General features: G+C 53.0%; 1 protein-coding gene across 4 annotated transcripts in view; it reads right to left on the minus strand.

Annotated features, from left to right (window-relative positions):
* Positions 1–20,518, minus strand: part of SIL1 (SIL1 nucleotide exchange factor) — a 99,777-nt gene extending 79,259 nt beyond the window's left edge. Inside the window, exons 1-2 of one of the 4 annotated variants that reach the window (XM_017830437.1) lie at positions 16,322–16,447; positions 14,183–14,297 (exon numbers count right to left, since the gene is read on the minus strand). In XM_017830437.1, coding sequence (XP_017685926.1) covers positions 14,183–14,194 — 12 coding nt within the window. In that variant the 5' untranslated portion in view covers positions 14,195–14,297; positions 16,322–16,447. Of the gene's footprint in view, positions 1–14,182; positions 14,298–16,321; positions 16,448–20,079; positions 20,154–20,460 lie in introns of those variants that run through there. The other 3 variants (XM_017830438.1, XM_017830440.1, XM_017830439.1) reach the window with 3 other exon arrangements.
* Positions 20,519–27,967: the final 7,449 nt, after the last annotated feature.

The raw sequence follows: 27,967 nt of genomic DNA on the forward strand, positions 1-27,967 counted from the left end.
CTCCAGGCTGAGCCCCCCCAGCTCCCTCAGCTGCTCCTGCTGCTCCAGCCCCTTCCCAGCTCCGTTCCCTTCCCTGCACACGCTCCAGCCCCTCAATGTCTCTCTTCCATGAGGGCCCAGAACTGGACAGAGCCCTGGAGGGGCCTTAGCAGGGCCAGCACAGGGACAGTCACTGCCCTGGTCCTGCTGCCACACCATGGCTGATACCAAAATAACAATAAGCTATAACAATAAGCCACCTCTTTGTTCTCATTGAGGGTTCAGCTAGGGAACAGGAGGAGAATTACGTGTCTTGCAAAATTGCCTGCAAATTTCCTGGTTCAGGGAAGGTATCTATCCAGCCACCCTCCACGGAGGTGGCCAGTGGTAACAGAAGTACCAACAGCACGTTGTGTGTCTGCAGGCAGAAATAATTGACAGAGCTCCCTGACTGAGTGAAGGCAGCACTGGAGAGCTATTCAGTGATGGAAGATCTCGAGGAACACAGCTCAAGTTACCCTTCAGCTGAACTGTAACACAAAGACTGCCAGCACTCACAGCCTCTTCGGCTGAAGGCAAACTGTGCTGGGCAACAGCAGCTCTGGAACTGTCCTACAGCCAGCCCTGCAGGTGGCTGTGAGACTGGAGAGGGGCACAGAGGACACATCAGCAGATGAGAGCTGAGATCCCCTTCTCACACAATGCCATTGTAATGACTGGCATCCAGTATGTAACAGGCTAAGGGATGTGAGATGCCACAGAGAAAGAGAAGGAAATTCAGCTGACCTGACCTGAAATTTTATTCCCCTGAGCAAGAGGGTCCCCAGCTCTGTGATGAGCAGCTGTTTTTGCTGATGTGCTGCAGAGCAGTGTCAGTCAGATGCCCTGTGGCCGGCAGTCCCTCCTGCTCAATGACTGCACAGCTACACCAGCAGGAGAAAGAGGAGGGTTGAAGCTGAAATTCAGCCTGTGCATAAGAGAGAAAAGAGCTGGTGGACAAACAGAGGATTACTGGGAGGCCACAGGACACTCTGCCCCTTCCCCCAGTCATTAGTTGGCTCTGCACAACCCTCTGCTTTCAAAGAGAAGACCAACCTGCATCCACCATCATCCTCTCCTTCCCGGGGCACAGACACAAAGGCTCCTGGAAAGCACATCCCAAGCTAAGAGAAGCCAGCCTGGAAATACCCATGGACTGGGGAGCACAGCCTCTGAAGACCATGTGTCTGCTTGGCAGGCCTCACTCCTGACGACCCACCTCGGCTCTCCCTGCCCTGACAGTACCTGGACATTGCACCATGGATTCTAGCACAAATTGGATTTCCTCCACAAATTGCCATGAAAATGCAACTTGCCCATACTAAAGACCCAACTGATCTCATAAGAGAGAGCACAGGTCCTGTCCTTCCAAACACACTTACCTGGAGACAGTCACCTGCAGCACAGTTTCATGGAAGATCCAAGCCAAGGAGAAAGATGAGGCAAGAACCACAACAAGCTACCAACCCCTGCACCTGCCTTCACCAAGAACAGGATTTGTGAGCCTTTGGTACCACTCTTCCCCCTCTTAAAACCCATCTTCATCCTCTTTTCATGCTTTTTCTTCCCTAAGATGAGGCCTAGTAACTAGCTGCACCTGCCCCAGGGGCAGTGCCCAGGTTTCGTGCTGGCTGATTGACAGGCACTTGAGGGGCTCCAGGGACCCCCTGCTCTGGGCACCTATCAGAGTTCCCTCCTGCCATGGACAGGTCCTGGTCAGCAACATTTCCAAAAGGAGGCAGGAGTGAATTTTCCCCTTCATTAAAGCCAGTATTAAAACTACAAAGATCCTCGAAGAGACCTGAATACACTTGACTGATCAAAGAACTGGATCTGAATAAAAATTAATAATAAAAACAGAATAAAATCATAATTATGAACCTATAACCTTATGCAAAGCAGGAGAAGAGCCCTGAATAGCAAACCCAAACAGAATCAAGAGCTTCCTTCAGAGACCCATGTGATGCTCCAGAGCCCCAGTTCGTTTGTCCTCAACTCTCCCAGGACAAACCAGGCAGGAACAGAGTCCTTCTCCTCTACTCCACTCTTCTGCCCTCCACTCTGCTCTGGTGAGACCCCACCTGCAGTGCTGCATCCAGCTCTGGGGCTCTCAACATGAGAACATGGAGCTGCTGGAGCAAGTCCAGAGAGATGTTCCGAGGGCTGGAGCCCCTCTGCTCTGGAGCCAGGCTGGGAGAGCTGGGGGGGTTCACCTGGAGAAGAGAAGGCTCCAAGGAGACCTGAGAGCCCCTTCCAGGGCCTAAAGGGGCTCCAGGAGAGCTGAGAGGGACTTTGGACAAGGGCCTGGAGGCACAGGACAAAGGGCAATAGCTTCCCACCGGCAGAGGGCAGGGTTAGATGGGATATTGGGAAGAAATTGTTCCCTGTGAGGGTGGGGAGGCCCTGGCACAGGTTGCCCAGAGAAGCTGTGGTTGCCCCATCCCTGGAAGTGTCCAAGGGCAGGTTGGACGGGGCTTGGAGCAACCTGGGATAGTGGGAGGTGTCCCTGTCCATGGCAGGGGGGTGGGACGAGATGAGCTTTAAGGTCCCTTCCAACCAAACAGATCCCCCTCACTGGGCTGGCACAGACTCCACACAGCCTCACTCAAGGTCTGATGCCCAGGGTGGTCTCAGCAACTCCGCTCCTCCAGGCATCCTGCCACTGGGAAAGCACACTCCTGCCTCCAGTGAGTATCCCCAGAATAGATCCATAGATACACTAACCCACACGGGAGCCCACTGCACTGACAGCCCCCAACCCCTGCCAGAGGGTCCCACCTGGGCACGAAGCCCCTGGGTGAAAGGCAGGACAGGCTGTTTGCAAACACCCTCACACCTCCATGATCTCAGCAGGGAGGGCACGGCTGCCATACAGACCATCCCATTGATGTCACTTATGAAATAGCTTTAAAAACCACATTTATTCTTCTTGCTTGCTCCTCATCATTTACTCCTACTGGGACTCTGCTCTGGCGTGTTAAAAACACTCCTACACAAGGGAAAAGTTGCGGGAACACCTTCTCATATTTGGCTGCCTACGGAGAACCCACACAGCACGGAGGCCACGCTTTCAGGTTTACAGGAATAAATCATGGCTCGAGCTCTGCAGGCTGGGCCCAGCCCAACCCCAGCAGCAGGTCCTGTGGCAGAAGCACCACTTGGAACCGTGGAGGAATTCCGAGGGGAGGAATTGTGACATGGGCAGTGGGGCGGGAGGAGCAGGATAACCATGGCACGAACACGTGTTTACAGAGCTTGGCACGTCCCGTGCAATCACATAGCCTTTATAACCGCCACCAGCAAATAATAACAATAAATATTAATAACCCCTCCAGGCTCCCTAACAGCCATCAGCTCACACCAGCCCCTCCAGCAGCAGCTCAGCTACTCTTCCCACGGCGCTGCCAGGTGCCGATGGAAGTGGGAGCAGGACACGGATATATCCAGGGCAGGAGGTGGCACAGCGGCACCCGGGCACAGTGAGGGCAGCTCTCGGCATTGGCACATTGACACGGGAGCAGAGCAGGGGGTTGTTGTGGGTCACTTATGGATAAAGCTGGAATTGCCCCTTCTACCCGGCCACAACCCCGCCCCTGGTGTTTATCCAACCCCGCGCGGTTTAACACTAAACATCGTTTAGTCTGTTCAATTGACTTAATGAATTCATTCAGGAAGCGGCGTTCCCGCAAAACGCTGCTCTCCAGAGGGCAGGAGCACAGCTTTGCACTGCGGCGGTTTGAAGTCTGAGCAAGGCTGCCCTCACCCTCCCCACCGCTCCTTAGCAGCGCTGGCAGAAGGGGCCACGCTCCGCCCTGGCTCAGCACGATCCCAAAATTCCAGGGGCTGCAGCGGGTGTGCCACCAGCAGCCCTCAGACCCTCCGCGCCAGAGAGCGACCGCTGAGTCCAGCACGGAGCGTACAAAAGCAGAGCGTGCCTCAGAGATCAGAGGGCTGAGTTTATCATTTATTATTTATAAGAAACGCATCTCTGAATTCCTGGCAGCTGCTCTCGCAGGGCTCTGCGACTGCCTGCACTCCCTCACTCCGCAGAGCTCTGGGGCCAGCAAGGACGTTCAAACCCACACCAGAGCACAGGGGCTGATTTGCACCAATTTAAGATTTGCCTGGAGACAAGAGATGTGCAGAGACCTTCAGGACAGACATCCTGCTGAAAGCTGCCACGCTGCCTAACCTCAACCACGGGAAAGAGCTTTCCCCTTCCTCCTCATCTGCCCAAACCCCAGCTGGAAACACCTCTCCTCCTGCCCCTACCCATTCCCTTCTCCTGCTCCTTGCTGCAATTTCCCATGCACAGCACATATAATTGAGTGATGTTTCCCCCCCCACTCAGATCTATCACTTCAATCAGTCCCTATTTGCAAGGTGACACCTTGGCTCACACTAACCCAGGAGTCTGCCAGTGTTCAGTGTGGTTTTTTTACCCCCTCTGCTTTCCTGAGCTTGGAAATCTAAGAGGAAAGATAGCACACACTGCACCAGCCAGGCCCCAGGGCACCCTGGTGTCCCACTGCTGGTGGGACAGAGCCAAAGATTTAGCTGGCATATTCCCAGCCTCTCTGGAAACAGGTTTTGTATTTTCCAAGTTCCCGCTGTTCACTTATGGCTCTCACATGAAATAACAACCTCCTTCTCCTGTCAGATGCCACCTTCCCTATAAAGGGACTCAATTAAGAGGTTAAAAAAACTTGCAAAATTCCGGCTCAGTGTTACAGAAATCCCACAGTGATGGATCAGGCACACAACTCCCACAGCAGCACCAGCACTGCTCTGCAGCCCCAGGACAACCATCCATCCCCTGTGGCTGTACATCCACCAGGAACCTCCTGGAAGGTTTCCCATGGGCATGGCCAAGCCAAGGACACCCCATGCCACAGCCCTGTGGAGCCCCTGGCACAGGGGTGTCCCCACAGCGGGCAGTGAAGGACTTCTCCAGCCGCCCTATTGATCCAGCGGGAACAGTGAGCTGTGAAGTTTATGACAAATGCATTTTCTCACCTCTGCACAGTGCACCGGGCATGGTGAGAGCTCTTACTGCCCGTGAGGACCTGGGGGACAGGGAGAGGAGGGACAGCAGGGAGCACATGGCATGTGGGCAGCAAACATAGGGCTCACCCATGGGAAACATGGCCTAGCTGTGTGGCCAGGGTTAACATGGCATGGATTCAACCTGCAGGATTCATTTCATGGGATGCCTGGCTGGATGTCCAGCTCAGCACCTCCCTTGCAAGTGAGCTGGGCTCCCCAGTGCTTCCAGTTTTATGGCAAGGTCCCAGTTGAAAAGGTGAAGACCACTGGGAACCATCTCGTGGGCTAAACCAACCCAGGACCTGCCAGACTGGCACCAAAACTCAGAATAAAGCCCTAAGAAGCCAAAGTCAAACCCTCCCCTTAAGGGGAATAAGGAGCTCCCTGGGGATGAACATAACTAAGCAGGTTCCCTCCTGGCTTTGTCCTAGATCCCTGCATCCATCCAGACAAGTCCCACGCCGGAGCTCAGTTGCTCCATTTGTAACATGGACACCGTGGTTACAACCGAGGGAATTGTGGGGCTCCTTCCACTGAGGTCTCCATCACTGTCTTTCTGTGCTTGGATGAAAGGCATAATCCAAGTTTGTTTATTTTTTTCACTGCATTAGTGCCTTCACAGTGGTCTCAGAGGATGCCTTTGTTAAGCAATTAAATTAGCCCTGGGACAGGAATGAGCACGAAGGGAGAGCTGAGAGACTGCCACTGCCATCATCCAGAACTGACACACATGGTGGTTTCCGTTCCTGTGCCCAGGCTTTCCCCACCAAGACTGAAAAGCGAGTCCTGTTCCCCAGTTATCAGAGCCTCCCCAGGCTGAAGCCAAAGCAGAACAGCCAGTCACAGCAGGCAGCATGCCTTCAGCAGGGATTTTCCTAAGGAAATTTAAAATAAAAAGAGCTCCAAGGGCTGCAAATGCAGAAGTAAATGCACAGACATAGAAAGCTGAAAGCGAACACAATTCCTTCCCTCTCCTGTTGTTCGTCATCTGCCACCTCTACTTTGGGGAATGATTTGTTGCCTTTTAGAGCTATTTATATGTTACTTGTAGCACTGCATGGAAAAAACACTTTGAAATGTTACGGTGCACCATCCTTATTAAACAATCCCTCAGGCACCACGGCATTGCTCCAGCCAAGTGAAGGACACTGCACATTTGCCTCCTCAGGGGTAGGTGCCAGCCCCACTCCTCCAGCAGAGAAGGCCTCACGGGTCCCTCTGGAGGCCTGACTGCTGTTATCAGATGGCCCAGATCATCCACAAGATTTGTGTCCTTCCTGTTGCCATCCTGCTTTTTGCCTCGTCAGCCTCTGCTAAGCTGAGCTTTGATCCCCCAAGTGATTCCTGGTTCAGGGACCTTCTTTCCTTTTGCTGTCCAGACATGAAGGACACGGAGCTGGAGCTCCTCAGCACCTCGGCTTCAGACAGGAAGGCTTTGATGTGGCACAAAGTGCCTGGCTCTGAGATTCCTCTGGTCTCTTCAAACAGCAGCAAAGCCACGGCTTGTGATCTGTGCAAAAGGGCATTCTCCTTGGGGAATGGAAGTCACACCGGCGTTCACATCCACCTTGTCACAGCAGAACAAGCTGCATTGGTGCTTCAAAGAGCTCCTCAGCCTTAAATCGCTGTAACACGGTGACAAAGTGAAGAACCTGCCTCTGAACATCCCCTGGATCCCAGTGGAGTTGTGAAACAGTATTTCTGTGAATGCCTTTGCCAGCACAGGACCCTGCATGTGCCAGAGTCACACAAGCCACTGCACTCGAGGGCTGGGGGGTCCACACGGCTCCTCTGCACAGGGAAGGCTCCAGGAACTGCTCAGCTACAGATATCTGAACTGTAAGGCTGGGCCATGCAGGTGTGCACAGTGAAGGGTCATGAAGAGAGAACTAAAGCAGTAGTAAAGTAGTACTAGTAAAGCTCCCAGGTCACAGGTCCCTCCTGAGCTCCAGGACCGTGCTCCCTGCTCCCCAGAGACATGGGGTTCACTCAGCAGCAGCACCTTGGCTCCATCCCATTGTCCCTCAGCCACAGCAGCCCAAAACCTGCACTGGGGAAGGATGACCAGAACTGAGTGGGTTTCCTCCATGATTTTCCCTTCCAAGGGACAATGAATGTGTTTGCAACCTCCACACCTTCTCATCTCTGCACTGTTTCTCATCTGGAGCTCGGATCAACAGCAGGAGATCAGACACTCAAAGGGAACATCCTTTTGGTGAGAACACCCTATAAAGAGCCATTTCATGGACTGACATTTCAGTAGCTGAGCAGCACCAGTCCACGAAGGGTCCTTCCTTAGGCAGTCCTGGCTGTCGCTGCATCTGCTGTCTCTGCAGACACCGTCACACCCAACGCAGCAGCCAAAGGACACGGGGATCGTCACTCTCCATTTCTTGGCCTTTGCTGTAAGGCTACTGGCAAAGCCAAGGACACGAATGCTCCCCGCCTGCTGGCAGAGCTGGCAGCCACAACACTCTCAGCTCTGATCAAAGATGCACCTGCAGCACCTTCCTCTCTGCCATGAGACAGCAGAACACCCTGAGCAGCTGCTTCTGCATCCCAGTGGTGCCACAGCAGGTGGGGACATGGCACATCCACGCCAGGACTGCCAGGCCACGTCTGTTCAGAGTGGCCACAACAACCACAGACTTCAGCTGTCCCCTCCTGCATGCAGATTTTATCCCAAACTATTCTACAGCTTCTCCATCAGCTGCCATCTAAATGCAGCTGCCCTGTGAATCCAGGTTGTTTCAGTGACAGCCTCCCCAGTGACTTCCAGTGACCACACACGTCACACGTAAAGACAAGTTTTGGCACCGACCCCAACCAGGGAGTGAGAAATCTCCCTGCACCCAGAACTGGGCAGGGGCAGTTACTTACATGTTGAAGGGCTGCCAGCAGTGGGAACAGGCTGCATATGTTTCCCAAGGCAAGGACCCTGTCATTTATGCAATAAATGGCACATTTATTCTGCTATTCAGGAAGAAATAATAATTACAGTGGCCTGCAGTCTCCAGCTCTTTCAACTCTGTACTTAAAGAGCAAGCAAAAAAAGACCAAAGCAAACAGCACTTCCACAAAAACCTCTGAACTGGCTTTTAGCTGCTGGACAAAAGCAGGGCAGCAGGAACTGCTCCACATTGTCCCATCCCGTTCCTGTTTCATAACAGCAGCCTGGCACTGCAGGCAAAGCACGTCAGGAGGCAAAGCACTGCTCGGGTGCTTGAGCTGCCCTGACCCTCAGCCTGTGCCTCAGCACAGTGCTCCAGGTGTGCCCTGACATGTGCTCCTGCCGTGCTCACTTCATCTCAGGGCAGGGAGCCGTGAGCCAGGCTGGGCACCCGGTGGGCTCTGCATGGCCAAGGGCACTGGGACAGTGCCAGAGGAGCCAGGGCACGCCGTGGGTCTGTCCACGAGCACAGCCACGGGATCCTCCCTCACAAACACGTCCCCAGCGCACATAACTCTCCGTCTAATGAAGCTCTCAGCCCTGTTCCGGGGGAGATTTACAGAGAGCTTTTTTCTCTTGGAAGCAATAACAGATGGACAGCAGGAAAGAGAAGAAATTAATGAACAGGTAATCATTCCCAAAGTTGCAAATAGGAGCGATTCCTCACCCTGAGAGAACTCTGGAAAACAAGATTAAAATGCTTAGGGGACATATTCTTGAAACTGCAGGTAATAGAACAGATAAAATGTATTTACAATATCTCACGGGGAACGTGTACTTTTTATTCTGCTGAGAAATGTAATCTTCCACTCCTCATTGCAGAGTTAAAAGGGTGCCCCAAAAAAAGCAACTTAACAAAGTGTCTTTAATGGCACCTGGGTCCTGTTCCAGAACACAGGCTCTCCTCTGCTCCACACTCCAACGCACAACAGGAGCCACAGCCAGCACCTGCAGCAACACCCAGCACACAAACATGAATAATCTATGCAAACAGCACAGTTTAACAACAGCAAAGGGGAGGCTGGAATGGGAGGGGGGTTAAAGACACGCTCCCTCCACTGATGTCTCCTAAGGGAGGAGGAGGGCAGGCCTGCCTTCCTCAACTTCCCAGCGCCTGCAGAGCCGCAGCTGCCAGCGAACACACTGTGCCTCCAGTAGCCGCCAGCAGAAACAATTTGTCATGTGTCAGATCAAATAAACTCTTATGAGGCCACTGTACTCCCTGAAGCAGATGGCTGCCAAACTCCAAAGGAGAAATCCAAGAAAGCGAGCCGGCCGGTGTCAGACCCAAGTGCTCTCGGAGCCCAGCACGCTCCTCACCGTGAAGCACGGCAGCACACAGTCCCACACAGCACTCCCACGTGGGGCAGCCGCCAGCACCAGCCATGACTAACAAGAATCTGGTGTTTGAATTATCACACATAGTTCATAAACTCCTCATCCAGTGGCACAGCTCCTCACTCATCCTCAGGAGGCCTGAGGAAGGTTAATGCCTGTCAAAGAGCCTCAGTGTGGGAATATGCTGCGATGGATTGTCACCCATCTGAGCAAATGGCCCTCCCCTCCCAGCCAGCACATGCTCTCTCACAAGTGAATTCCCTCAAAATGGAATTAAAGATTACTAATTTTTCCTTTCAAAAAGTCCTAGAGCCTTTTTTTGTTCATTCCTGAGCACTATTGCAGTTTCCCATGCCCTGGACTTGTGCCGTTCCAGACCTCGTGTCGAGGTCCCTCGCAGTCACCCTCCTCGCTGCACAGTCCTACAAGAACCATTAAAGCACAGAGCCTGGAATGTCCTTCTCTCTGTGATCCTGCTGGGCAGGAGAACAAGCCCCTAAAACTACTCTGGGCACATCTGCAAGGGTTAATCATGCCAGCAGTACTGTGGGGAACACAAACCACTCACCTGCTCCTGCAAAGACCAGGCTCAAGCACTCACTGGTCTGCACTGAGGGCACATCTCTCAGCCCACGGCTCAGCCACTGGCTCCAGATGTTCCAGTGTGCTCCATCTGGGAGCAGCCACCTGAGCCCTGCCACAGCCAGAAAAATTGTTCTTTCCACAGAAGATGAGTAATGGCCCCAGGAAAATGAGTCTGCAAGAGGCCCGAGGTTCCTGGATGCTTTTGCTTATGGCAAAGCAAGAGTGGCTGGGGAAAAAAGGCAGAAGATCCAAAGAAGGGACAGCAGAAGCAGGACACATTGCTTTAAGTCACCAAAACGCAACTGTCTGTCCCAAAACTCAGCAACAGAGCCTCAAGTGACACTACATAGCAACAAAAAGAAGTGAAAAAATGAGAAATCTGGCAGCCTAAAGCAAGGAACAAGGGAAGAACAAAATCAGGCACAGGGCATTCCCCTTGGCACAAGCAGTACCAGCACAAACCTCAGCTGTGTGGGGGTTTATCCAGTTTAATTAAAGAGCATCTGATGCCTAATGACAAGTTTTATTTAGAGATCCTTTTATCTGTACCAGGACTCCTCTCCAGCCACAGGCAGTGAGCACAGGACCCCATCGTGCCAGCCTTCCTTGGGCAGGAGTCTTCCTCCCTAGGACCCTCCCACCGGCACAGCACACCCCCTCAGCCAGGCACCGGGAGAGCTGGAAAGGACTGGCGGGGCTGCTTCCAGCGAGGAGCACAACACAGGCTGTTCCTGGAGTGCGGGAAGTGTTACACCGCGATCCCGAGGAGGAGGGGGGGCGAGCAGACACAGGTCTGTCATCGACAGCGATGTTTTTCATGAACTTACAGTCAGGAGCCAGGGTCTCCCAGATTCCCAGGTTTCCATGCTCCATTTCCACCCTGAAGCCCTGTGGACAGTGACCCAGGCTCAGTGCCAGCCCCAGGCACAGCCCTCACCCCCAGCCCGCGATCCCTCTGCAGGCAGGTTAAGCAGGCAAAGCTTTAGCCATCAACCCAGGCCACGGCTTAACTCACATCTCTGAACGGAGGCTCTTCCTCTGAAAAATTTATGCTTTTTTCAGCTCTCTGACTCAGAGATATTTCACAGAGAATCAAAGAGCTGTAGCACTGTGGGAGTCCAGGGCACCCGCACCGACTCCCTCAGCAAGTTCTGGTTCTCTTTCTAAACAATGGCAAATTCTCCAGACACTTGGAAAGAACCAAACCTACCTCAGCCACCAGAGCCAGGCAGAACTGAACCACCTCAAGCACAAGTCCTGTGAGGAGAGGCTGAGGGAGCTGGGGGTGTTCATTCTGGAGGAGGCTCAGGGGAGACCTCCTCACTCTCTGCAACTCCCTGACAGGAGGGGGGAGCCAGGTGGGGGTCAGGCTCTTCTCCCAGGAACCAGCAGTAGGACAAGAGGGCTGGATCTTCAGTTCTGTCAGGGGAGGTTTAGGTTGGATATTAGGAAGAAATATTTTACAGAGAGAGTGATCAGGCATTGGAATGGGCTGCCCAGGGAGGGGATGGATTCACCATCCCTGGAGGTGTTTAAGGTGAGACTGGATGTGGCATCAGTGCCATGGGCTGGGAACCACGGCGGGGTTGGATCAAGGGTTGGACTTGATGATCTCAGAGGTCTTTTCTAACCCAGTTGATTCTATGATTCTGTGATCTCACCCCCTCCTCAAGCCTGAACAAAGGAGCCCATTTACAGTGTCACCCGTGAATTCCTTTACCCCAGAGCACAAGTGCCAGTTGTGAGTGCCCTGATGATTCCCAGCAGCCTCCTGCTGACCTGGAACAGGCTTCCCAAGCTTCTCCACATCTACTGTGTACTTGATTACCCCACACTCGCTGGAAGAAAAGGAATGAAATGCACTCAAGAGCCACTTGGTGATTCCTGATGTGGGTACAACAATGCTGGATGCAGCAACACCATGTTTCCTTCCCAGCACCCTCCCTGTCCAGTCACCAGAGACAGAACAAGGACCTCACACCCAGCCCCTCTATTCTGTCACCCTGGTAAGGGCCCTTCTGGACAAGCCATCACACACTACTCAACAACACGATATTCTGAGTCCAGGGCTTGCAGCAGCACTTTGAGCACCCACAGCTCCTTCTGGAAATTTTCCACAGTGTAACAGTTTATTCTGTGGGCAGGAAGAGAGCAAGGAAATTAATTAAGTCAAAGTAAGAAGAAAAAACTCCTAAAGTGAGTTAACTGCAGCAGTTGTGAGCGGGCCAAGTCCATTTTAAGGGCTATGTGTTTTCACGTCCATGGTCTTGGAAAAGAAAATGGAGTGACTTTGTTCTGTATGCATATTGTCCACCATTTGTTATTGTCTGTCTATTGATGCTTACTTGAAAAACAAAATTTAATTAAATCCCACAGTACTGCATGGCCTGCCTTTGAAATATGCCCGCATTAGTGGATCATTACAGTAAATGAAATACAGCTTCATATCGGATTTTTCAAATAATGTCCTAAAACAGTTACAAATTAAATAATACTCTTGCAGAGAGAAATTAAGAGACACAACGTTTAGCAAGGGCAAAGAAATGTTTACAGATGAAGTCTGGAATGAGACATGGAGGCAATGAGGCAGAGAGGGGCCAGAGGGCTCTTCCAGACCTTGTTAGGACAGTTCTCTGTGTCCCAGAAACTAGATAAGGAAAGAGTGCACCGAGGGGGGCAAGAGGAAAAGGCAGTGTCCCCAGTCCCCCAAGGATGTCAGCATGAGCAGACAGGGGTTGGGGTGTGTTGGAACAGCCTGCCAACACAGGAAGGTGTTTCTGCATGCAGGAGAGCTCAGTGCACCCACACACCCTTCACATCCCTTGGAAACCCAACCAGTCATGGGAAAGTGAAGCCTTGCAACCAACTCGGAGCAGTGAAAACCTGGACACTGAGTGGGATGAGAAAAGGGATGCAGGAATCACAGAATAGTTTGGGTTGGAAGGGGCCTCATCATCCAGTCCAACCCCCCTGCCAAGGCAGGGTCACCTGGAGCAGGTGACACAGGAACATATCCAGGTGGGTTTGGAATGTCTCCGGAGAGGGAGTCCCCAGGCCCTCCCTGAGCACCTGTTCCAGTGCTCTGCCACTGTCCCTGAAAAATTCTTGTTGAGGTGAAACTTCTTGTGTTTTAGTTTATGCCATTACTCCTCGTCCTGTCACTGGGCACCACCCTTTTGACATCCACCTTTGAGATATTTATATGCATGGAGAAGATCCCCTCAGTCTTCTCTTCTCTAGACTAATCAGGCCCAGCTCCCACAGTCTCTCCTCATAAGAGATGCTCCAGACCCCTCATCACCCTCTCCAGTAGCTCCTTGTCTTTCTTGTACTGAGGAGCCCGAGCTGGGCCCAGCCCTGCAGATGTGCCTGCCCAGGGCTGGGCAGAGGGGCAGGATCCCCTCCCTGCCCTGCTCCAAGGCTCTTCCTGATGCCCCCAGGATCCCATTGGCCCTCCCAGCCACAAGAGCACACTGCCAGCTCATGGTCAACTTGTCATTCACAAGGAAGGCGCTCTTGTGGCAGGATGAGAAATATATATACAGGGAGAAGGAAAGCAGCAGGAGGTTTGGCATCTCAGGGTAAGCAGAAGCACAAGTGGGTTAGTGAGTCAGCGCCGGGCACGGCGGCAGTGCCTGGTGTGGAACAACGCGGAGCAGCGTGTTAAAAGCCAGTGAATATTGCATGAGCCTTACAGCTCTGGCTTGAAGAGATTTTTTCCTTAATAGCACCTGGGGTGACGCCAAGTGTTCTCTGACAATTTATTTACTCTGAGAAATCATTTTCTCCTAAATAAGCGCAGCCCGTTACCACATCCTTCTTCCCGTGAGCCTGGGAAAGGCTGTGCCCTGCACCTCCTATGGTCTCATCTCCAAGGTGATGCACCAGTTCAGGTACTGCCTCCAGCAAGAAGGCAAAATTCCCCAAAGGAAAGGCTGCACCTGCCCCCAAGGACAGGCTGAACTTCCCACCAAAGGACAGGCTGAACCTCCCCCCAAAGGACAGGCTGAACCTCCCCCCAAAGGAAAGGCTGAACCTCCTCCCAAAGGACAGGCTGAACCTCCCCCAGGAAAGGCTGAACCTCCTCCCAAAGGACAGGCTGAACCTCCCCCAGGAAAGGCTGAAGGTGGCCGAGCTCTCATCAGCACAAGCCCTGGCCCGAGGTGCTGGCTTTCCCAAGAAGTAGAGCATGCTAGCCTAGCCTACAAGCAGGCTGGAAACAAAGAAAAAACCTTCCAAGGGCACCTCTGGATCCATTTTACAGGAAAACAGAAGATTCCCAGCTGCTGCCCATACCAGGGACCAGCAAGCAAGAGACACGTTCCCGTAGGTCCTGCTGAGTTCTCATCAGCACGTGAATCTACAATTTAGAGGAAAAACGTTCAGCCTGGCATATAATCACTGAAAGCTGTCAAATTCCAGCCCATGCAGGGCTTCCTCTGCGGAAATGATTCTGCTCTGGGACCCAGGGACTCCTCAGCAACTTCATGTCACAAAATCAGGTGATCCCTTACACATTGCCTTATCTATCCTACAACAGTAACAAGCTCTGGGACCCCACAGCACTAACAGCACATAGAAATGTTGGGCAAAACCCACTGGAATATAAAAAATACAGCCCAGGATCCTTTCTAAAGGAATAATAGGGTGGTAGAGGGGCACTGAGAGTGACATAACAGAGCTGGCACATGGAGCATGTGGGGAAAGAGGTTGTGATGAGGCTGTGGGGGCCAGACTGTGGAAGGCAGAGCCAGCACAGCCCAGTGCCCTCCTCTCCTCTCACACCAAAGGCTCCATTGGGATCAACAAGTCCAGGCCGCTCACCTGGACACCCCCAAACGCTCTCCCATCAGGCAGATTCAGGTTGGCTTTGTGCTTTCCAGGCTGTGGCAAAGCCTCCCCGACACTTCAAAGCAGCACAACCAGCTGGCACCAAGGATGGAGACTGCTGAGGCTCCACAGCCTGCCTGAGGTGGGAGCAATCCAGGGGTACCACTGTCCTCAGGCAGCACGAGCACCAGAGGGTGAAAATGAGCAGGTTCACATCCTGGTATTCCAGGAAGCTCCTCTCCTCCTCTGAACATAGCCAAAATGAAGTCTGAACATCTAAAGCACCCCAGACTGCCAATCCCAGTTTGCCGAAGGAAATAAAGGGAATGGGATGTCCGATATGGAGACAGGGGTGCAGCCCAGGCACCTCTGGAATGCCCTGCTCCTGCAGTTCAAGGTTAAACACCTCCTTTGCACTGACTTCTGAAACTGCCTCTCTCAGAAGCTGCACCAGGTAATTAGAATCATTATAACTATTATTAGACCATAATATTATTATAGCATTTTTGCTACACTTGACATCTGTTGGCTCATAGATTTAACTGGTACATAAGAAATAACTGTGCAGAGATTTCTTGCAAATGAGCAGCAACATGGAAGACATTACAGCATTCTGCGATAAAGAAGTTAATTTTATGGACGTACGCCTGAAATAAAAATTCTAAAATTAAGTTAAACCCTTAAAACCCCTTGTTAAAGGAATTATTTGTGTTTAAAGTAGGCAGCCATTAAGAAAATCCTGAGTTTTCTTCAAATGCTTAAAGGCATATACCTGGCTTGGTATTTTCTTCAGATCAACATATGTATCTTCTTCCCACCTGCTCCAGTGATCCAGAGGTTTCTGGATCATCCTCCCATTTTCCTTTTTGTCTCTCTGCAGCAGGCACTTGAATTATTTGGGCAGAGTCTAACTGCACAGGGAACCGGTATAATCAGGGCTCTTACAACCTGCTGACTGCAAATCCTATAGAATTATCAGCAAGCACACATCTAGAATAAAATACAGCTTCTTGCAGCCCACGAAGCCCAAAGGGCTTTGCAAACTGGGCTTGGGATGCAATTTATCCATCAGTGAGATTCTGCTGTAATCCAGAGTGGAACACAACCTTTCTACCCATATTTAACTACAGCACACAGCCCCCGAGAGACAAGTAAGGAAGAATTCAACAAAAACCACAGGAACACTTTAGGGAGGCCAGAATTTTCTCCCCTGGAACTGAAATTTGGTCAGGGCACCCACCGAGGTGGTGCCTGCAGTCCCTCCCAACTCAGGATACTCCACGATTCTATGACTCAACCATCAGGCATGGACCAACACAGGAGAACAAACAGGGCCCAGCATCTCCACCCCGGTGATGGTGTCCCTGAGGCACAGCTGGAGGGAACAGCTGTGGACAGCTACCTCAAGTTACCAGCCTGGAGGGGAGGGAGAGATGAACCCCACAGAGGAACCCTGCATTGTCCTTCAATTCAGCGGGGCCCAAATTTCACCCCACAGTGACACCAATGTGCAAAGAAAGATGGAGTGGAAGAGTATTTCAGAAAAGGACCAACCTCTTAAAATTCCAACAGCTGAACCCAGCAGCTCAGTCCTTACAGAATTCAGGGTGGGTAGAGCTGGCCCTGTCTGGGCAGTGACATTTTCTTCAGTGAAATCTATTTCAGCTCAAGGAATTCCTCCTCCTTAAGCAAAATTGGCACTAAGGCAGAGCCCTGGTGGAATGAGGTATCCTGCAACCTCTCCCCCGGTGACACTAGTCAGGGATAAAAATGAGTGTCATTAATTTCTCCAGAGCAAGTAATTTTTAATTCTTCCAGAGCAGAGCAACCACACAAGGAACTGAGAATTGCTTGAGGAGAAAAATGTATTTTTACTACCTTAGTCACACACAGACAAGCCCAGCTCTCACTGAGGAGAGACCTGTGGACAAACAAAGGGGAGTGGGACATGCTGGACACAAATTCCTCCCACACATATCCTGCTGCTCAGGGAGTTCTGGGATTGCCTCAGAGCCATCCCAGTCCCAGCAAGCACCAGAAAGAAGCCCCAGGTAAATAAAGTTCTTAAAAGCTCTTGAAAACCACCTGAGCTTTCAGAAACAGAGCACAAATCCCCCTGTACAGAGACCTGCCCATCACACCTCTGACCAGCACAAAGCAGGCTTTTCACTCTATCCATCCAAGGCTTTCAAAAACCAGAGGAGCTGGGACTAAGTCTAGGTGAGCTCGCCTTAATGAAGCCCAGTGCTCGTTACTAACTAAGGAAAAAGAGACAACCAAAGCAACTCAACCCCACACACTTTAGGGGTAGCTACCAGCAATTCCATGTCACCACAGGAGAAATCCTCGTGTCTGGGCTCTCAGAGCTCAGCCCAGGTCTGCTTCTGTTCATCCTTTTCATTAATGCCTGAACAACAGAGAAAGCACTTTTCTAAAACCTGAAAGGATGCCCAGCAGTTAAGAGCTGGAAGCACTCTGGAGGTCATGGTCGGAATTGATAAACTGAAGGAAAGTTCCCAAAACACCCACAAATCAATAGAAAGAAAAGCCAGAAAACAATGCAAAGAACTGCACTTGGAAACAGCACAAACAGAGATCAAGCACAAACAGAGGCCAGGAAAAAGCTCTCCAGGTGAGGGGAATGCTGAGGAAAATCAGGGACGGGCCTAAATGTGCCAGTGCTGTGACTCCACAGCTCCAGCTGTGAGGAGCTAAACATCTCCGTGGTCTGGGAACATAAAATTCCCAGTTCTGGGCTCCATGCCAGGTATCACCTCTAAGTCACAGACAGACCAGAGAATCTGGGCAACTAGTGGAGCACTCAGCAGTGTAAAACACAGCACTCCATACCACCTGCAGAGGGGTTTCTCCATCCTGCTCCCTCCAGGGCTGGTACCAGCTCTCAGACTTTAACAGGGTTTACAAGAAGGACAACCACCCATTGGGCTCCCCATTCTGTGACAGCAAGAGCTGACCTGGCTGCTCAGTTCGCTGCAAGGGAGGGTTAGACAAGCAGTCAGGCTCTCTGAGACTGGGATTCCATCAGGGCCCAGAGGGAACTGGCCCCTGCCCGGATCTGCACTACCATCCAGCACTGCCCAGCCTGGAGCCAAGTATCTCTCACCTGGCTCAGGACACATGGACAAGGAGGCTGCTCCAGCCCTGCATTTCATTTTAGCATCCTCCATCTGGCCACTCCTACAGCAGTGACAGAGCCAAATGAACAGCCTCTTCTTCCCCAAAATACAACAGAGCTCCTCATCCCACTGCAGGGGCACCCACACACTACAGGCCCCGAGCACCGTAACCATTTCCATTCACACCTTCATTACCTTTCACAAACGAAGCTCTTCAGCTTCATTTCCCATGCAGGGGGATGGGATGCACCCCTGGGGAAGAGCTTCCCTCCTCCCCTCTCACCCCACATGGCCCCACCAACCTCTGGGACTGGCTGGAGCCTGTAAGGGTCATCACCAGTCCTCCCTACCCCAGACAGGATAATTTGAGGGGCTCATTGCTGAAAGAATTGAAGTAATTGCAACAAGGTGTTCCAAAGCAGGTGAGAGCAGCTGATGCCATCAGCACACCGAGAGCTTGGGAGAAATCCAGCAAGGGGGTAAGAGCTACAAATCCCATGCAAAAGCAGGGCTTAACTTCCAGGAACATTTAAGACTTCCCAATGACTCGAGGGGATTTGGGTTTTTTCTGAGCTGCCTTGTAAACTGCAGCCAGAATGGATTTGACAAAGCCCTGGTTAGCAGGCACTGTCTCCCTTCGCAGAGCTGCTTCCCAGAGATCCCCAGTGTTGTGTCATTTCTCACTTCAGGTGCTAAGAATATCTGGGTGTTAATAAAAAAATAGCAACTGGCTTTACAGAGAACTTATCAACAAAGCACTGAACAAATCTTAATTAGAGCTGATTCACCTCCCTCACGAGCATGAGTTAAATGTTCTTTCTCAGAGGAGAACAAGTGGGGAGAGCTGAGGGGGGTTATAAAAGCCACGGAGGGAGTCAGTAGCAGAGAGGATTAGCACACAGAAAGGCTGACTGTTATCCCTAAATTTATCCCAATAATTCACTGCCTTGCAAATTCTCAAGGTATGGCTGATGTGCTTTCACCTGCCCAGCCCAAGTAGGAGCACACAGAGAGAGCTCTGGGGGTGCTGGAAAGTTTTACAGGTGTTTTATTGCTCAGGCTAAAGAAATTCTCAACAGTAAGAACAGAGGTGGTGGTAGTACCAGCACTGCTCTTGTACTGCTTTAGGGCATGAGGACAGCACTGCAGGTTCAAGGGCTGTTCTGACAACTCATGAGGAATTGTTTCCAGCTGATTTCTTTAAAAGGATCATATTTGTATCCCTTCAAAACTAGTAAATACGTGGTCACACAGCCGGGGATTCCAGCACTACTGTCACCTGCATTAGCTGCACTCCTACACTAAAGTTTCTGGGATAATATTTTGGATACTTCCACCGTTTCTGTAAATGCCCTGGAGGCTGCTGAAAAACAACGTGGTCCAGGCTGGTCATTTTAAGGCAGGGTTGAGGGAAAGAAAAGACAGAAAAATACAAGTCCATCCCTTAACAATGCTGCTCCCAGAGCACAAATGAATTTAAAGGCTCACACGGAGCAGGGACACTGCGGCAGCACGTTCGGTAAATGACGGGGTGTGTCATCATCTTCTAACGTCCTCCAGAGACTTATCTGCACTTAAAAGGTTCCTGCCAGGGCTGTGCTCGGAGCAGGCTCTTCCACAGACACTCCACCACGGCAATGCCTCTGCACGTTACCCTCCTTTGGCAGGCAAACCCAACAGCGCCGGTGCAGGCAGCTCTGCCTCCGCCCCGCACTGGGACTGGCTCACTTCTAGCAGCCAAACACTGCAGAATAAATAACTTGCCCGTAAGAAATTGTATCTACAAAACTTGTTAGTGTAAACCCAGCCATGCTGAGAGGCGGCAGCGCCAGTGCTCAGTCAAAGATCACTCCTCGCCCAAGTGTTAGTCAACCACTGAAGTTAAACATTTTCAGGCAACACTCCAAACAGTGTTTATACACAAAATCCCATTTGCTCAGCATTCGCTCCCCGGCCTTGTGCAACGTGTAATTTTGCGAGTTCTCCAGCCAGAGAGCCATATGCAGGCTTGTACCAAAATAATTAAACAGTTTTAAAATTCAGGCCCTGAAGAAAAATCCATTTTAATGTCCTGGAGCTGCTCCAGCGGTACCAGCACGTTTCTATTCCACAGCTGCCTGGGAGGTCAGTGTGCTCTAGGCAGGACCCAAACTGCGCCTGTTTGGGGGAACTTACGTTTAGATACTTATGTTTGAAACGCCTCAGTGTAAGGGATCCCTGTCCTGCCCCAGAGCGTGGGTAAGTGCCACCACAGGGCCCCCACTGCAGCCCCAGCGGCTGCCTGCCTCGCCCAAGCCCCCGGGGCCGGATACTGCCGTCCCTCACGGCCCGCGCACGTCCGCTCGGAGCCGAAGCGGGGCAGCCCCGGCCCCGTCAAGGCCTCACCGCCGGCTCCGCTCGAACGAGGGCAGCGGCAGCGCAGGGGAGGCAGCGGCCCATGCCCACAGGGGCCGTGCCCGGGCCGCGCCCCTGCCCCGGGACAGCCCCCGGGACACGGCCCGGGCGCGGCCCCTCAGGACCCCGGCGGGACCTCTCAACCCCGTCCCCCCCACTCACCGCTCCGCACTGCGCACGCTCCGCCCGGCCCGGCCCGGCCCCGCCCCTTGACCACGCCCCGCCCAATCAGCACCGCCCCCCCCCCCCCCCCCCCCCCCCCCCCCCCCCCCCCCCCCCCCCCCCCCCCCCCCTCCACGCCCAATCAGCTCCGTTCTTGACCCCGCCCGCCGGCCCCGCCCGCGCCCCGTGAGGCGGCGGCCGTGCCGCCCTGAGAGGCCCGTGTCCGGGCCGGGCTGAGCCGTGTCTGGGTCGAGTTTTGTCCGGGCCATGTCCGAGTCGAGCCGTGTCCAGGCCGGGCCTTGTCCCGGGCCTAGCGTTGTCCGGGCCAAGCCTTGTCCCGGGCCGGGTCAGGAGCCGCCCTAGCTGTGGGAACGGCCTGTCCCGGGCAGCGGGCACCGGCCCCGCCGGGGTGTGCAGGCCTGGAGGAGCTCTCCCCTCAGGGAGGGTCTGGCTGAGGGACCTTTCCGCGTCGGGTTAGGTTGGGCATCAGGAATTTCTCCCTGGAAAGGATGGTCAGGCACTGGAAGGAGCTGCCCAGGGAGGTTTGGAGTCCCCACCCCTGGAGGTGTCCAAGGAAGGCCTGGCCGTGGCACTGAGTGCTCTGGGCTGGGGACAAGGTGGGCATCGGGCACAGGGGGGACTCCGTGGGCTGGGAGGGCTTTTCCAACCGCAGCGATTCCTTCGTTCGTGAAGCCTAGCCATGATTCCATGTTAGGGAAATTGTGTGGAATAAGCGGCTTTGCTGAACATGCGCTGCTGCCGTTCGGGCTGCTCTGGGACCCTCACCCGTGTGGTGGCACCGGGGCTTGATGGGCTCCAGCAGCCCCAGGAGCGGGGGGAAACGGGAGGGCAGGGACAGCCCTGAGCCCCCGGCACGGGGGTGCAGCCGGGGAGGGGGGCTGGGCCAGGGGGGCTTCAGCTGCCCATGTTGGGGTGTCCTGAGATGCCCTGGCACCGGTGCTGGGAGAGAAAGGGGGGAAATTTGGGATGGGTGCTGGAGGACAGGAGGGGATATTCAGGATGGGTGATAGGAGACAGGAGGGGAAATTTGGGATGGGTGCTGGGGGACAGGAGGGGATATTGAAATGTGTGCTGGGGGACAGGAGGGGATATTCACAAGGATCAGGAGATATTGTTGGACTCACACCTCGCATATCACATCTCTGCCACAGGCTGCTTCAGCACCTTTATTTTTCACATGTTCCGAGGGAGGTCGTGAGGTTTCAGGTAGATACAAGGGTGTCAATTCACAGGCTTGGCACCCCTGGCCCAAGAATGAGGTGAGAAAGTCAGAAAAGGCACAGGGAATGCTGGGCTGCTGCAAGTGTGACCCCACAACTCCCTGTGCCTTGTTCACTTCCAGCACTGTGCTGATTAAAATCAGATGCCAAAGCACTTCCTGCCCCTCTCCCGGTGGTGACTGAATGATGGCATTGCAGAAATGATGGAAAATCCACAGCCAGGAGCTGTGCAACCCTCCCTGGCAAGAGCTGGGCTGTGGCTGAGGAGCAGCCCATGGGATCCACCACACAGCAGCCAAACCCACCCTGCCAACCCCAAAATTAAACCTGCAATGCTTAATTATCCAGCTGAGGATGCTCAGGGACAGCAGGTGACAACTGAAGGGGTGGCACAGACCCCTGGGCTGGTGCCCCCATGGCTCTGCTCACCTATGTGCTGTGCTTTGCTGCTGGCACCCACAGAGATCCTGGAGGCAGGAGATTGGCTGTGAGCAAATCTCAGCTTCCCTTTCGAGTAATTGAATGATTTCAGTCTTTCCAGGTTGGTTGTAAACACCTCAAAAACATAATCTGGAATCAAATCCCACAAAGCCCATCAGGAGCTTTATTGAGGTTTATGATTTTTGCTGGGGGTTGTGGTTTCTCAGGCAGCAGTGCTTTCTGGCTCCATGTAACTCCTGGCCTTTGCCTTGCCCTATTCCAGCCGCTTCCTTCTCCTTCCCTTGGGCTCCAGACCCTCTGTGCTCCTGGAGCAGCATTGCCACAGCTCAGGACATGGCTCCATCTCTGCCCAAACCCTGCTGTCATCTCTCCAGTGGGGCGGGTGAGCTGGATCCAGCTCTGCCCCTTGTTTCTGCCAGCTGGAACAGCACTAATGGGATGATCCCCCATCTCTCTGAGGCCGCGTGATCCCCCTCTTTCAGGCACAGCAATCAAACCCCTCCACACAGCGAGCCCCAGGCTGGCAGCTGGGCAGGACTGGCCTCTGCTTTCAGCCCAGGAGTCAAATGTCAGCTGGAACACAGGGAAGAGGATTTTCTCCCTGGCTGTGGCAGGCCCAGGCAGTTTGGGAAGCCTTGCTGAGATATTCAGTCCATCCACAGAGCAGCAATGCTGCATCCTCAGACAATCCCAGCCTAATCCTGCGTCTGAAACTGCTCCCACATCCAGGAGATGAGGAAACACTCTCTGCATGTGTTATCTTGTGTATCTCAAGTTCTGTTTGATCTGATGGGGTGGAGGGTTTTTTTCAAAGGTATTGGAGAAGATGGGTGTGAGAGAGTAATTTAGGGCTGGGAGTAATTTTTCATCAATGTACTTAAAGACAATCACAGCACTAGGAGGGAGGCCTAATTGTGGAGTTGTGTAATTAGTTTTTATTTCACTGCAATTATTCTGTTGGCTACATATAAAGAACATGGCAAAATGCGGCACTTAATTTTAAATCAAGACTTGATTCTCTTTTAGTAGGTAATTGATGTTGATCACATCACTTAGCTGCGACTATAAAATGTGCTATTTAGATTGTAAAAGGCTGGAGAAAAGGACTAAGCAGATAGGTAATTGATGGATTGTGGGCAGCCTCGGTGGGAGGCAGCAGGAATCCATCAGCCTTCAGCTGTCTGTTTGCAGCCACTCCTGGGCTTCCTCAGTGGCCCTGGGGGTTAATGAGCACAGAGCCCCGATCCTGCAGCATCCTGAGGAACTGCACTTCATGGAGTTGATTCCTCATGGTAAACTTCCTTCAGGGGCCAGCTTTGCTCAAAGTGGCTGGCCCCTAGTGCAGGGTGGGATTTGGGGATGGTCTCCCTGGCCAGAGCATCCTGCCCAGGTGTGCCAGGTGCTGCCCACTGCCCTGTGCCAGCAGGGACTGCCCGGCACTGCTGTGAGCTCAGAGCGTTCCCAAACACCAGGAACTGGCACCTCTGTCTTCCCTCATCACAGGATCACAGAATGTGCTGAGTTGAAGGGACCCACAAGGATCATCCAGTCCAACCCCTGGCCCTGCACAGGACCATCCCCAGAGTCACCCCCTGTGCCCCAGAGGATCAGCCAAACCCTCCTGGAGCTCTGGCAGCCTTGGGGCTGTGCCCACTGCCCTGGGGAGCCTGGGCAGTGCCCAACCAGCCTCTGGGGGAAGAACCTTTGGCTGAGATCCAACCTGAGCCTGCCCTGACACAGCTCCAGCCATTCCCTGGGTGCTGTCCCTGGTCCCCCCAGAACAGAGCTCAGTCCCTGCCCCTCCTCTGCCCCTGTCCAGGCAGTTGGAACTGCACTGAGGTCTCTCCTCAGTCTCCTCCAGCTGAACACACCAAGTGCCCTCAGTGTCCTCACACGCCTTCAAATCAAGGCCCTTCCCCATCTCTTTGCCCTCCTTTGGACACTCTCCAATGGCTCAATATCTTCCTTATATTGGGGTGCCCCAAACTGCCCCAATATTGCAGGTGAGGCTGCCCCAGGGCAGAGCAGAGCAGGACAATCCCCTCCCTGGGATGCCCAAGAGAAGCTGAGAGTGCAGAATTGGGTTATTCCCTGTGAAACAGCACTGATGGCTCCTCCATCAACAGCTTCACAAGGTAACAATGAACAAGGCTGAGGGCTGGGAAAAGCTGGAACACTCTTGGGGAGCAGTGGGGCAGCAGGGAGAGCTGAGGCCCCAGGGATGTACAAAACTTGTTCTTGCTCTGCACAAGCCCAGATTAGCCCAGCTTCACACTGCATTGGGATTCACTATCACAATAAAGTTGATAAAACTTCTCCTTGCCTTTCCAGCTGCCCTAATTACTTGATTTCAAGGATTACTGTTTTCCAGCTCCTATCCAGAGGCAAGACAGTGCCATTACTGTGAGGATGGTGCTGAGGGCCACAGGGTGACTCTTGGGCCAACACAAATTCAGATTTTCTTCAGGAAAAGGCCATGTGGGTTTGTGCCTGGGAGCGCTGCATGCTCAGCTGGAGCCACCTCTCCTCCTCAGGGCCGTTTGGCTTCTCCAGGAGTTCAGCCATGGCAACGTGTCCCAAATTTGGTCAGAAATGGATTTACCTGGCTCGTGCTGAACACCCCCAGACACATAATTGGACATTCAATTTAAGTCCAAAAGCAAAATAAAGCCACAAGGTGCCATCGCTGGGAAGCCTCACACCACTGCCCCTCACCAGGTAACTCTTAATTTTCTGTGATTTTTCTTTCATATTGAAGTACCTGCAAGTAGTTTTGATTGGGGGAAGACCCGGAGGAAAGCCATGAGATGCTGTTCAACACAACAAGGCAGAGACGTCCAGAGGGTTCAATTGCCCTTTTCCCTCTGGGGGGACACCAGGACCAGCATGAGAGGTGTCATTCTAGTGGATAAGAAGAAAACTCCACGGGCTGCAGGAGACTCATTAGCTCACATTTGCAAGTGGCAGGTCCAGGCTTTATACCAAAATAGATGGATTTGTGGCCAGACAAGTCTAAACAGAGTCCTACCAGGATTGTTGCCTGAAAGATTTCCCCCCCCCCAGCCTTTCCTTCCTCTTTACTGCTTTAGTTGTGCTGTAGCAAAATATGAGATGAAATCTGGGCTTGAGTAGCTGTAATTGTTTAAGAGCCTGCAGCTCCAGTGCTGTGCATCCCCTCCCAGCCTGTCCCAGTCTCACCAGCAGCCACTTTCTATGCTGACATGATGAAATGTGTCTTTACAGCCCAAGGAGTAGGTCATGACCCAGCCCAGCCCAGAGCAGAGCGCTTTTGCAGTGCATGTACACCCTGAGGGGACCCCAGGGCTTGTGATGAGATGGGTTGGGGTATCACAGCTGCAGGGTCACCTCACTCACTGCTAAAATGCTTTTTCTCACCCATTTTGTGTGCTGGGACACGGGGCTATGGCAGGACCAGTTCTGCCACCTCAGCATCGGCCTCTCTGAATTGCCACGAGGATCAGGTGGGTCCCACTTGCAGCCTCTCATCACCAGCAGCACAAATCCTATTTCATTCACTGTCAAAACAAACCAACTCATCCCAGGCCTTTTGCCATTGATCCCTGAGAGGCTCCAGAGTGGGAAGTGGGATGAGCCCAGGGGCCATCCCTGCCCTCGGAGGGGCTCTGCCAGAGAAGCACGAGGCTTTACGGGTGAGCTGCTGCCCAGGCAGCAGTGGCACAGCTCAGGGTCAGGATCCCGGTGGGTGACAATCCCTGACAACTCTTCTCCCTCTGGATGTATCCACAGCTGCAGCTCTGCCTTGTTTTGAGGCCAGGTGACTCCAGCATTCCATCCCAGGGCAGTAACAACGCTGTTCCTCACAGCCAAGTGCTTTGCCACGTGCAGGTCCCCCCGGGCTGCCCTCCCTCACTCCTGCTTGGTGTCAGGGTTGGATTAAATTAGGGAAGGAGGCACAGGGATCAATCCCAAGATCTGCACAAATGAGTTAGAGGCAGGGAGGAGAATATATCCCAGAGCAAGAGCAGAGGGACCCGGTGGGTACAGAGCTGGTGTAAGGGAACCTCAAGTTTTCAGTGCCACCAGCTCAGCTGGGACTGCGAGGGCAGCAATGTCCCCAGGGACCCTTTCTAAGAGTCACCTCAAGTGACCTGGGCAGGGCCTTTATGGGAACCCGAGCAGGGACTGGGGTAAAAGTAAAGTCACCAGCGTGGGGGGCTGAAGGGGGACTGTGCAGACAGACATGGGACAGCTCTGTCTCCTGCCTTCTTCCCAGGGAACAGGGGCCCTGGGCAGGACACAGCCCTGGTTATCCCTCAGCAGAGCCAGGATCCCTTGACAGTCCCCTCCCAGGGCTGAAGGTTTCAGTTCCTTGGAAAGCCCCCATCCCTGCTGCTCCAGCTGCCTCCTCCAGGAGCCACACCCCGGCTGCCACCTCCTCTGCACTGTACTTGAAGCATCTCCACACCACAGCACACGTGGGCTCTGGAGCAAGGGCAGGGACAAGTCATAAAACACGTCCCATAAGGTGGAAACAAGGAGACCACCTCAGCGGTGTCACACACTTAAAGGAGAGGGGATGGTTATGAGCCATTATTCCCTGCAAAAATGGGCTTTAAATCTCCATCCATCACCAATGCCCAGTGTTGGGTGTTCTGAAGGTGTGCAGAGCTTTGGGGCTCCTTTCCACCATGGCACAAGTGGCCATGGCACCTGTTACCTGGAGATACTTCTGGAGCCTCTCCATTTATCTGCTGTTCCTGATACCCTCCAAAATCTGGGAAGAAATCAGCCCATGAAACACCACCAAGACCAAAATTGCTGCTTTAGGGTCTCAGGTCCATCTCCCTGCAATGACCAGGCTGCAGTCTTTGGGAGAACAGTGGGCTCACAGGATGGCAGGGCTCCCCAGCTGCCCATCCCTCCCAGCTGTGCAGCGGGGAAACGAGGATGTTATGGAGCAGCAGAGTGGTAATTGAAAGCCTTTTTGCTCCTGGAAGCCCTTGGGGCTCCCAGTCTCTCAGCTGAGCTGCCTCTTGCTGACACTTTTTCATTTCTTCCCTGTTTCATCTAAACTTTCCATCGGGTTCCTCATCCATCTGAAGTGTGATGATAAATAAGGAAATAAAGAGGCATTTACAGCCCCTCTCCTGGGTTGGTTTGTGTATAAACAAGCTGTGCTCACAGCATCCTCCTCTCTGCAGCACTGGCCTCGGAGCAGCAGGGTCTGCCCAGGACTCAGCACAGTGAAGATTTTGGGGAAACTGGGTGGCAAAGAGCAGTGGGGGCTGCCAGCCACATCCCTGGGTCACCGTGGGGAGAAAACAGCAGCAAAGGGGATGAGGCCCACAGCGATTTCTGTACAGGATTAGAAGGAAAAGAGCAACAGCTGAAGAGTTGGAAGTGAAAAGTGTGAAGAAAGGCTTTAATTTACACAAAATCTCTTAATCTGTTAATCACATGGATGCTTCTGTATGGAAATCTCCCTCTCGCTTAATGCTACCTCAGGATTGTCCAGGATGGTCATAACTGCTGGCAGGGGAGTGGGAGGAGTGAGGTGGGACAGGCTGGAGCCATGGGCTTGTTTCCAGGGAGAGGAGATCAGCCCTCACAGCACAGAACCAGCACAGGGATGAGCAGTGATGGAAAGCACTGGACTCGGCAGCAGGGGAGTGGCAGAGGGCACTGGGGGCACTGGGGACACTGGTTTTGGTGAAGGAGGATGCCCCAGTGCCTGCTGGCTCTCTGGAGGTTGCTTGCAAATGCTGGACCTGGCTGAAATGGAGGGTTTAGGGGGTTTAAGAGCAGACTGTAATATCTGCCCTTCCTCTTTGCCACTGTGCTCT

Source organism: Lepidothrix coronata, unplaced genomic scaffold (assembly GCF_001604755.1).
Source record: "Lepidothrix coronata isolate B3197 unplaced genomic scaffold, Lepidothrix_coronata-1.0 Scaffold178, whole genome shotgun sequence".
NCBI classification, from domain to species: domain Eukaryota; kingdom Metazoa; phylum Chordata; class Aves; order Passeriformes; family Pipridae; genus Lepidothrix; species Lepidothrix coronata.